This window comes from Drosophila arizonae, chromosome 2 (assembly GCF_054131065.1).
Source record: "Drosophila arizonae isolate 15081-1271.41 chromosome 2, UAZ_ARI_1.0, whole genome shotgun sequence".
NCBI lineage: Eukaryota > Metazoa > Arthropoda > Insecta > Diptera > Drosophilidae > Drosophila > Drosophila arizonae.
This window is the reverse complement of record NC_142922.1, coordinates 33,289,640-33,302,047: the sequence shown is the minus strand read 5'-3', so window position 1 is coordinate 33,302,047 and position 12,408 is coordinate 33,289,640. Positions and strand designations below refer to the sequence as shown.

The 12,408-nt window shown below is 38.1% G+C and overlaps 1 protein-coding gene and 1 long non-coding RNA gene across 23 annotated transcripts in view; one reads left to right on the top strand and one right to left on the bottom strand.

The window, feature by feature from the left end:
• The window catches only part of plx (PTB_TBC1D1_like and TBC domain-containing protein plx), a 29,967-nt gene that overhangs the window by 13,928 nt on the left and 3,631 nt on the right, over positions 1–12,408 (bottom strand). For 17 of the 22 annotated variants that reach the window (XM_089472005.1, XM_089472016.1, XM_089472025.1 and 14 more), the window contains one exon: positions 5,841–6,299. In XM_089472005.1, the coding sequence (XP_089328131.1) occupies positions 5,841–6,299 (459 nt within the window). Of the gene's footprint in view, positions 1–4,076; positions 4,238–5,840; positions 6,300–12,408 lie in introns of those variants that run through there. The other 5 variants (XM_089472051.1, XM_089472064.1, XM_089472049.1 and 2 more) reach the window with 4 other exon arrangements.
• LOC149270933 (uncharacterized) lies at positions 8,741–12,189 on the top strand. The gene is made up of 3 exons (XR_016270730.1): positions 8,741–9,717; positions 9,778–9,884; positions 10,799–12,189. It is a non-coding gene; the product is annotated as an uncharacterized LOC149270933 (long non-coding RNA).

The window sequence follows — 12,408 nt, the reverse complement described above, 5'->3', positions numbered from 1 at the left end:
GTAGTAGTGGACAACAGCCACTAGAAAGCAAGATGGGAAACTGCTACGTCTACGCACGCTTCAGAGAAGTCGCAGTAGTCAGTTGCTACCTAACCCCTAGCGATGACATAAGCACCTTCCAGAATAAACTCGATGCAATCGAGGATCTCCTCGTGGATCGACGGCAGCCCTTCATTGTGGCAGGCGATCTGAATGCACGAGCAGTGGACTGGGGAATGTCGTCTACTAACTCTAGAGGACGAAAAATTATGGATATGGCCGCTAGGTCCGGGTTAGTGGTAGCAAACCGCGGAAGCAGACCTACCTTCCATAGGCCGGGATGTGAAGGCACAATACCTGACGTAACCTTTGGATCCGAACACATCGTAGATCGGATAAAGGACTGGAAGATACTCGATGACTTCACGGGAAGTGATCACGAGTATATATCATATGACTTCCAAAATACCAGTCAGCAAAACCACCCATCATACTCAAGAAAGACTTCTCATAGATGGGACATAAGTAAGGTGGATACAGGCAAACTACTAGCTGAATTAGATAGGCGAGAACGACAGTTCGACGGCACATTGACGTCGAAGCAAGTGGTCGAAAGAAGCCTAACCGCTATGGAAAGAGCGTGTAACGTATCGATGCCAAAAACGCACAGCAAACACGGAGGTAGACGACAGGCGTACTGGTGGAACCACGATATTGCAGAAAAAAGGAAAGTATGCATACAATGTAGAAGAAGGCTAACAAGGGCACGACGCTCTGGAAATTTCACGACGGAAGCGTTAGCAGCCAAGAGTGCGAGAAAAGAACTGTCGATTGCTATCACACGCAGTAAGCATGACAAGTGGAAAGAGCTCTGCAAAGATATAAATAAAGACCCTTGGGGACTTGGCTACAAGATAGTCATGAAAAAGCTGAGAAACTACGGAGCAGTGCCAAACGTGGATGATGACACGATGGATCACATAGTGGAAACACTATTTCCAGCACACATCCACGAGGCGCATGAGCGAGCACCCGTAGAGCTCGATGGTTCAGTCCCAGATTTCACCGAGGAAGAACTCAACATTGCAGCTCTCTCCCTGAAGAACAAGAAAGCGCCGGGACCAGATAATATACCGGCAGAAATACTGAAGGTGATAGCATCAGGACGTCCCACTTTTCTACTTAGGATGTATAACGCATGTCTAAAAGAAAGGATATTCCCAGAAGCGTGGAAAGAACAAAGACTGGTGCTCATTAGCAAAGGCAAAGGCGATCCCAATACACCCTCGGCTTATCGCCCATTGTGTATGTTAAACACAGCTGGGAAGCTTTTAGAAAAGCTCATAAGACCTAGACTACTCGCAGCAGTAGAGGCTGCTGGAGGACTTAGCCCTAGGCAACATGGGTTCAGAGCTGGAAAATCCACAATGGGAGCTATCGATGAAGTGGTTCAGGCAGCCAGAGCTACGCAAAGAGGAAATGCATACTCGCGCCCAGTTGTTCTGTTAGCAACGCTGGACGTTAAAAACGCCTTTAATAGTGTAAGGTGGACTGATATGCTTACTTCCTTGGAACACCGCTTCCAGATACCGGAGTACCTCATGAATATGATCAGGAGCTATTTGCAGGATCGAATACTCCTGTACTCCACGCAAACTGGAACAAAACGATACAGAGTAACTGGAGGAGCTGCACAGGGGTCAATCCTGGGACCAGACCTGTGGAATATCAGCTACGACGACATCCTAAGACTGGAAATGCCTGAAGACACCTTCCTTATTGGTTATGCCGATGATATCGCAGCCGTCATTACTGCCAGAAACACCATAGAGGCCCAAAAGAGACTTACCCAAGTCATGATCCGCACACAGACATGGCTCAGCTCTCGAGGATTGGAGCTTGCCACCCATAAAACAGAGTTACTTCTGTTCACGGGGAAGCAGATCCCAACCGAAATAGAGATGCGAGTAAGCGGAAACCTGATAAGGACGCAGAGGACAGTGAACTATCTAGGCGTTAGGCTGGACAGTAAACTTACCTTCTGGGAACAGCTGAAGTATGCCACGCGGAAAACAGCGACAGCAACGGGGTCTCTGAGTAGACTGATGGCAAACGTTGACGGCCCGACGGCAGGAAAACGGAGACTCCTCATGGAAGCGACAAATGCAATACTGCTATATGGCAGTGAAGTATGGGCGGATACCTTAGAGGCGAATGTAAGGCGAAAACCGATGCTAGCTGTGCAACGAAGAGCAGCCTTAAGGATAACATCGGCGTACCGCACAGTCTCCGGGGCGGCCGTGACTGTGATAGCAGCAGTCATACCGGTTGACTTGCTTGCCCAAGAGCGCAAAAAAATATGGAATCTTCGGCAAAGAGGAGAATACTCAGAACATGCGGCAAAGAGCATACGACAGCAAACCATAGTCTCGTGGAAGGCGAGATGGTCATGCGAAAGGTATGGAAGATGGACCGCTAAAATAATCCCCGATCTGGAGCAGTGGATAAATAGAAAGCACGGTGAAACGTCTTTCTATTTGACACAACTACTCTCCGGACATGGATACTTTCGAAAGTACCTAAATAAAATGGGGAAAACTGCCGAATCCAGCTGCATTTACTGCGAAAATGCAATGGACGATGCAGAACACACCTTCTTCAATTGCAAAAGATGGTCGGAAGAAAGAATCGACCTGGCAGATACAGTAGGTGAAGTCAAAGTAGAGACGTTAGTACAGCAAATGTGCAGCAGCATAGACGCTTGGAAAAAAGTCTATGACTTCGCCGAAAAGGTTCTGCGGCGGAAGAAGTATGACCTGGACGCAGGCACACAGAGGGCAACGCTCATTTAGAGCACACAATGGGGTTCCACCTTGAAGGTTAATGCGGGATATCTCCTGGTTCCAAGGTGGATTTGAGCCCCAGAAGAGGAGGATTTTTTAGTCGGTAAGCAGTTATGCAGTCCGACACACCGGTCAAAGTGACGACATGACTGACGGTGCATAAAGCATTTTTTCCTACCTCAGCCCAACAAAAAAAAAAAAAAAAAAAAAAAAAAAAAAAAAAAAAAAAAAAAAAAAAAATTATTATTATTATTATTATTATTATTATTATTATTATTATTATTATTATTATTATTATTATTATTATTATTATTATTATTATTATTATTATTATTATTATTATTATTATTATTACGGGTAAATCAACTTCAAATAAAGATTTTATTCAATTTGCTATTATAGAGTTAGTTCTAGAGAGGTGTTCCAAAATAAATTGTTGTGGTTAATTTGTATGATAAGAGCTCACATTATTGCACACATAGAAATATTCTACAAAGTGGTTATTTCCATTGTTTTATATTTATGACGAACACAATGTGAGCTGAAAGTATCGCCAGAATATACATATATACCTATACATATACGCATATTGTCGAAGCTTTAATTAGTTTGCTTCATTTGAAAATTTATCTGTTTGCTTTGCCCATTGACAGGCAAAAATTTGTTTAAGTATTTAGGACAACACAAATACAATCGATTCGCTTTTAGGGTTTTATGTAAGAGCCGTTTATCGCAATCTAATAGGTGAATTTTTAGTATTATGATTAAATGAGAATTTATAAAGCAAATATAGGCAGCTATAAATATCTATTTAATTAGTTATTTTAAACACTATTATATTATTCTTGTACACTTTTATTATATTTTTTTTTTAATATTTCTTTATTGGTTATGACAGTTTTTGTATTCTTTTTATTACTATTATTATTATGTCACTTTTTCAATTACTATCATTATGTTTGCGCTTAAAGGCATTTTAAATAATAAATGAAATAAAGGAACTGACAACAAAATGAATATATTTATAAATGTATATAAATTCTCAATTTTAGACATATGTACGCATATGTATGTGTTGTATGTAAATGTGTTTATATATGTATGTATAGATATATATTTATATATTTGGAATTTGATTTGGTAATTGTGTGGCACGTTATATCAACTGTTTTTTTTTTTTTTATATTTTGTTATTGTTGTTGATTCTCAACATCATTTTAGTTTTTAGCTTATTATCATTTTCTGCCCTATTACTTGTTATTAACGAGTCGGTGTTCTTCTTGGTAGCTGCCGCCGTCGTGAGCTAAGCGCACATGCGATTCAATTGTAGCCAGACAACTGACAAGCGGCAACAGATCCACATCCCCAAGTCTCCCAAGCCCATTGACCAACTGAGTATTGCTGACATTCAGCAACAATAACAATAAGCATCAAGCAACTTGCGCATGCGAAATCGAAGCAACAATTTCTCGATGAGTGCACACTGGAACCGTAGAGAGAGTGAGAGTGTGGGAAAAGAGAGAACACAGCCCAAGTCAGAGAGGGAGAGCCAAACTTTGTGCATAAATGTCATAGTGCGATCGGGTAACGAGGCGTATGTGTAATCACGTAAATTGTTCAGCAGTAAAACGGCAACAAATGAAACTTTTTTAGAAATGACCTTGCATAGGGGCAAGACTTTATATTTTAAGTTTTTGTAAAGAGGGAAGAGAGAGCGAGAATGTACGATAGCGATGAACGATTGAATAATAGACTCATACAAACAGACATTTATGAAATATTTATAATTAACTGACTAAATATATATAATAGGAGAACATAAACTATCGCATAGAAATGTATTTAAAATAAAATATCGACACACATGCATGAGTTGTATTTTTATACTCATTCACGAAAGTGAAATGAGTATATTGGTTTTGAGCAATATCCACCTTGCTGTCCGCCCGTCTGTCCGTATGAAGTCCGTATTGAAGCTAGGTACTTGAAATTTGGAGCACATACTCGCGTATATCTCCGATTTATAAGGTATTAAAATTTTCTCGCATCGCCTGGCGTGCCAAATCGGAAAATGAATTTTCCGATATATCAGAAATCATATTAGTTGAAGCGCTAGAAAGCTGAAATTTGGAATGTAGATCCGCGTCGACCACCCAAGCTCAAAAAACTGATATATCTCCGCCCAAAGGAGGCGGCAAACCGCAAAAGTTTATATAATTGTTAAACTTCTTTAGGGTCGCGGCATATCGAAAAATAACCTGTAATTTTCACATTTTTGAGCGTAAGCGTTCAGTTGCAGGTAGGCTACCGTTAGCTTGATCTAAGAACTGGCCAAAGACGAGGTGTCTACGGCCAGGAGGTGGCTAATCTGCAACGTTCTTACTTGTTTTTATTTAGAGGATAGAGATAATATTAAATTAAGACCAAATTGTGAGCGAAGCACTGGCTACAGAGGACTTCGGCTAATTCATATTACGCGCAACATATATGTACATCGCGCGTTTCACGTATTAAAACCTGCTTGGATATCAGCCATACAACATACAATTTTCGAGCTTTTCGTTCGTTATAATAATATAGGTTACCTTTGCTCAATTTTAAGTGTTGCTCCGCATTTATCTAACAGTTATAATTAAATCAAATCAAGATAAACTTTTATCGACAACATAGAAAACAGTATCTATTCATATTTTAAAGCTGTTTATATTACAGACGATGCCTATTAAGTTTGTGCCTTTTGCAAAATGCTAGAATTCCTAATATATTATTGAGATAAACCAGAGAGGCAGACCTTGCACATGCAACACCAGCAAAAATATTGGAAAAAGGTTGTTTACTAAGCCTCTAAATCTGTGGAAAGTACAGTAAATCAAAATTGTTCTTAGCCATTAGAAGGTAGTATGAGCTTTGCAAAGCATTCAAATCACTCTTAGCACATAACCCGTTCTTTTCCAGTTCTCTAAACAGTTTCATGCCATTGCATATAATAGGGGAGGAGGGAAACTTAGCAAACCTTACCTCCTCAACAGTATCGCATTCGAATAGATAGATGTGCAGCAGCGGGTCCTTCGGATCCTTTAGTAAGTAGACGAACCCGGTGATGGGTCCCTGGAAATCCATAAAGTTTTGCGGCTCTGCATCTGCCGCTTGCAGCAGCTGCTGTTGCTGTTGCTGCAGCTGATAAGACGACGAGAGTGAGCCATAGGAAGTTGACGTGGTTAACGATGTACGCGAACTATTTGCGACTGATGAGCCAGCAGCAACAGCTGACATGCTTCCAACTGAAGCTCCACAGTTGGTAGCTGGAGCCTGATTAGTATTTGACTTGAGCTGTACGAAACCATTTCCGATGTTCTTCACCTGCGGCTTGTGAATGATGCGACACATGCCAACGATATGCTTTAGCGGATGGCTAAATTGTAACTCAAAATCAGAGTTGTATGATTCCAGTATGCCATGCTCAATGCCAACTGACAGCTGCAAAGAAATTATATTAAATATTAGAGAAACTGTGCACAAACTTAATGAGTATATAAATTATATTTAAGGTTTGCTCAAGGAAAACTTATTATTTACTATATTGACAGTCAATCAGCCAACATTTGTCGAAAAAGTTTCAAATAGACTAATAGAGAGGGCTCTAATATTATTTACCTTGGAAACATTAAATATACATATATCATATTTATCAACGATAATGATACTAAACGTGGGTATTGGGAATTGGCCTGTCACATATTTAATATAAAATGCATACCTAACCAACAGTCGAGACTGCTCGACTACAAGATACCCTGAACCCTCCAATCTGATATTCTAATCACTGTGCACTTCTTTTCGGCACACATACATACACATGCACGTATTAGAGCGCGCTCTGCTAACTGTGCAATAAGCAGCGACAGCGCTTGGGCTGCGCTGCAATGTGGGCAACATTATAAGAATTTTCTTGTTGAATAATTTAATTTCTAGACATACAATCTTAATGAAACTTTCAGAACATAATCATAATGTATCAAATGTATGTACATTCCAAAGCACAAGTCTCTAGTATTTGAAATACTTATAAAGGTGAGGGTGAGGGGGTGGAAATAGGAGTGGGGGGTAAATTTTAACAAAAATCGAAATTGTATAAAATATAAATTAGTCTACATTTAAAATTTGCAAGCTCTAGCTCTAAAGGTATAGGAGATATAATTAAATAACTAGCTTTCGATAAGGTTTTTAATCGATAATAAAATATCGAGAGTAGTTATCAATATTTAGAGAAAAACTTGATATGCGCGTGATATACACGGACCTACTAAATTTCAAGTCTCATAGATACGGACAGACGGACGGATAGACGGACAGAGCTAAATCGACTCAGCTCGTCGCCCTGATCAAAAATATATATACTTTGTGGGGTCTGCCACGCCTCCTTCTGCCCGTTACATACTTTTTCACAAAACCATTATAACCTGAGTTCTCATTTTCAATGGGTTCAGAGTATAAAAAGTAGGAGCCGACAATAACAAAAATATAATGGACATATGCGGCGCATGTTGATGTTGATGTTTACGAGGACACCGGAAACGGAATAGCCGCCATGCCACGCCATCTTGTCGAGTTGCTTGCTTACTTGTCTATCTAACGTCAACCCTGTTTGTCGGTCTGCGTGCTTTGGCTGTCCCTATTGCTCAGTTGCCAGTGAGCGAATCGCTTTTATGCTTGTGCATGCAAGTAAACTGATTAAAGGAATTTAATACTGTTAATGTGCTTCGTCTAGTGGAAATGCAGCCATTGCCATGGGAAGCAGTTACTGTTCTCTATCTGAATTGTCGTTGCTAGCACCAGAGGCTTAAATGTCTTTCGTTTAATACTGATTTAAATGGTTTTAGCTTGTCATAAATAATTTTTATACCCTGAACCCATTGAAAATGGAAAATCAGGGTATAATGGTTTTGTTAAATGTATGTAACAGGTAGAAGGAAGCGTGGCAGATACCATAATGTATATATATTGTTGATCAGGGCGACGAGTTGAGTCGATTTAGCCCTGTCCGACTGTCTGTCCGTCCGTCCGTATGTATGAACGAGTCGGTTTTAAAAGATATGGGAGCTAGAGACTTCAATTTTTTAAATGTCCGTATATACAGCGCGAATATCGAGTTTATCTTCAAAAATCGATAAATCATCCCGTTATTTTTTTATCGATAAAAAACCTTATCGAAAATCAGTTATAAAATTAAAACATCTACATCTTTAATGCTAGAGTCTCCAAATTTTAACTGTATACTTATATGCATTTTATACAATTTCGGTTTTTGAAATTTTTTTTGGGTGGCTGCCGGGCGACGGGATAATCATTGGAGACTAGAGAAGTAAAATATGTAATGGCAAAGCGGCAGCAAAAACCCTTTTTATTGCAGCCCAGGTTAATTTCATAATTTCTTTCCTAATCTCAATTAATTTTCGATTGCCAGTTGATGCTGGAAATTCACTTAGCACGGTAATGAAGAGCAATAAAGAGGAAGAGAAAATAGTTCAATTAGGATGGCTGTACACCGTTTTTGCTTTTGACATTGACGCGACGAATTCAATTATGCGTCGGCTGGATGGAAACTGGCAACTTCTATGTGTAATGCAATTAGTGTACAAAACAATTGTGGATTTTTCATTATAGTACAAAGATTGAAAGCGTTAGATTGGGATAAAGGGAATCTCGATTATCAAACAGCAAATCAGTTTTATTTTATTAACATGTTTATAAAATATACGATTTACATCTTAGAAATTTCATTTTCATAATGGATTTATAAGTAATTTTGGCATTATGTTGATAGTCTAACTATTTTACAAGAGTATTCTAGCCTAAATATTTCCTATTTAAAATTGTTGCCCTACTGCCAGTTTTATCTTAGCCCGTGCCCCGTTTAATACTTAATTTCTATAAAAGAAATTTAGGAAGAGGGTAGATTAAAATAAAAATAGAAATTAAAAAAAAAAAAAATAAATAAAATATTCGCGTTAACTATTTATCAAATTTTTTAACTCTAGGTCTAAAGTACGAGACATAATTTTAAAATTGGGTTTCAATACGGCATTTCATCGATAACAAATAATATAGTTATGGACTTAAAAAAAGATCGATATGCGTGTGATCTTCACGGACCAATGAACAAAAATTTTAAAAAAATTGACGTGTTCATACATACGGACGGATGGAGAGACTGACATCTGTAGAAGGCTAAGTCAACTCAGTTCGACCTGATCAAGAATATATATGTATACTTTATGGGGTCTGCCACGCCTCATTCTACCTATTACATACATTTAACCCTGATTTTCCATTTTCAATGCGTTCAAGGTATAAAAATATTCTACTGCATAGCTCAAAAGTTTTTCGGTCTGTGGGAAATAACTGTGCATTATATACAAAAACTTATTTAACAACGTCAGTAGGGTCCGACTGCAACGTTTTCTTATATTAAAATACCGATAATTAAAATTGAAAAACTAACAAAGAATATATGGTATGAATAATAACAACTTGTATTAACTCTGTCGCGTCTAATATTCTGTTTACATTACAATTATTACAATTTAACATTGTATATAAAATCCATATGTATATACATATAAATCCAAGATGAGAAGGCCACAGTCACACCACCTCCAGCGGAAATACAATACAAAATACTCAGAGCACGAATACTCTGCGGTGTCCTCACTAAAAAGAGTGATACGCTGGGAGACTCGCTGACGAAGGTGAAGTGTGAAACCATTTAGGGGCTAAGTAGACGGACTGGGAGACCAGTGAAAGGGAGCAGAGAGGTCAGTGCTACAACACAAGTGACTTAACTTGTCCAAAAGCGGATTAACAAGACAGCTTTAGTGACTTCAGCCGCGCACAGGTAAACATCAGAACAGAAAAGACGGTAAATGAAAAATAAAACTTAGAATATATTTTGCAGGCAAATGCAAAAATAGCGCATTGATTTTTCGCAAGCCCAAAGTAAGTTCCCGCTGTCGGGGCTCAAAGGAAAGGTCGGCCGCAAAGCAATTCTAAACACGCTTTAGGGTAAGAAAGAGGTTGTCTAAAAGGTGTCGCATACCTTTTAACATCATCTAAAAATTGTGGAATTTGATAAAGTTAAGGTAAATCAGATTTATTATAGTTAGCCAGTTCAAATAACTCTTCTATAATTTATTAACCATAAATTGCTAGCCAATTTGGAAGGTACATATTTATGAAAAATTAATAACAGCTTTTTCCACGCCCACACAAACAGTATTTGTGTATATTTTTAGTGACAGTGGAAGCATAGATACACACATATGTATATACATGAATAATAATCAAAAGAGCAAGCTTTAGTAAATATTTATGCAAGAAAATATGCATCAAATTAATACATGGTCTGATCCGGGTCTGTAGAGTGTAGTCTACCAAGTACAAGGACAAGAAATAAAAGACCGAAGAGCGTAAGTTAGATAGAGAAAGAAAGAGAGAGAGAGATATATAAATGCAGAGAACAAAAGATAGAGAGTGAAACAGCGAAAGAGAGAGAGTTGATTGTGAGTGCTGCGCATTTATAATTTTATGGCATTATACATATACTTAAAATTTGGCAAATTGGTTTGTACACATTAAAGAATTTAATTTTTCGTGAACATTTTTATGCCCTCATTGAAAATGGGAAATTGGGTTTGTTAAAATTTATGTATCAGGCAGAAGGACGCGTGGGAGAGCTACAGACTTGAATTTTTTGAAATGTCCGTATATATAGCGGGCATATCGACTCTATCTCAAAAAGTCGATAACTCATTCCGTTATTTCGTTATCTTTGAAGTATATTAGGTTTGTGCAATGTCCGTCTTGCTGTCCGTCCGTCCGTCTGTCCGTATGAACGCAGTTTATTTCGGGGCTATTGAAGCTAGAGACTTGAAATTTACATTTATATTTCCGATTTATAAAGTGTTAAAATATTCCAGATCCGACCACTAGGGGCGTGGCAAATCGGAAAATGCATTTTCCGAAATGCCAGAAATCATATTAGTTGAAAAGCTGGAAAGCTGAACTTTGGAATGTAGATCCGCATCGGCCATCCAAGTTCAAATGCTATGGCGGATATATCTACGCCCATTGGGGGCGTGAAAAAGCGGATAAAACGGTATCTCCAAGAGTTTTACAGCTAGAACGCTGAAATTTTGCACGTAAGCTATTATATGTTACGCCCATTCAGGGCGTGGCAAATCGAACCTGAAGATAACGTGATTTTTTAAATTCTTCTATATTTTGGACACTATTGATGCGAGAGACCTTAAATTTTGTATATGTACTCAGGCTGACCAAAAAGCTTTGTCGGAAATATGTCCGCCCAAAGGAGGCGTGGCAAACCGCAAAAGTTTATATAATTTGGATAGTCAAGTTATTAGTAACCTCCTCTGTCGATGACCCAAAAAAATATTTCTACGCCTCTTTAGGGCTTGGCATATCGAAAAATACCCTGTAATTTTCACATTTTTTTTAGCGTAAGCATTCTAATTCTGCGGTTAGGGTACCGTTAGCTCATTCTAAAAACTGACTAAAAATGAGGTGTCTACGCCAAGTAGAGGCGTGACAAATCAGGAAAACTGAATTTTCTACAGTATTAGAGCGAAACTTAGTTACTAAATTGCTGATGGGATGTGAATGAGTATTCCGCAGTCGGTAACGCCCGACTGCAACGTTCTTACTTGTTAATATGGATTCAGATGAATTTTATACAATATAGATTTTCGTCACATTTTCGTCAAATTCACAAAGAAAGGTTAGATGCCAGTATGGTTAATTGTGAATGACTTGGCGTTGTTTGAAATATGTCAAATATTCAATAGAATATGTAGAGCATAAGCTGAAAATTTCAAATAGTGATTATAAATGTAGCATAGGACTATCGTAGGTGTGCATGTCGCGAACAGATTTCAATTTTTCTGCGTAATTGCTTGTGCGCACAAAGAGGGAGAAAGCATAAGGAGACAGAAAGAGTAAGTGAGATAGAGAGGAACGCAGAAATAGCGCATAGCATATATAAACGTGATCTGTATGTTTGAGCGCTTACACTGATTAGGTCGTGCTTTATTTTCTCTGGTCAAGTCACAAGCGACCGAGCCGAGCATATATTAAGATGAAAAAGCATGCAAAATTTGAGTAACTTGACGCTTTGGCATCTTTTTCATTCCGTTTTTAGGCTTCATTTTAAGCTATCAAGCCTTGAGCTTTTTTGACTTTTGTAAAAAAATTATTATTAAATGCCTATTGTATTAATTAAAATAGCAGATATAGCTTTGGTGTAAATATTTTACTATAAGTACTTTACAATATATATAAATTGAAATTTTAAACCGTACTAAATGTCCTTTTTTTTATTACTTTAGTTCAGGGTAGTATCTAGTCGAGCACTTTCGTTTAGAGTTTTCTTACTTGTTAATATTGATTACTTTAATCGAATTTGATCTTACCCCGTCATCGATAATAGAGGGACGTGTGGATCTTTCCGTCCTAATTAGGCATATATACCTCCCGTTCTTATTGCCTACTACATACATTTTCATGATATTCC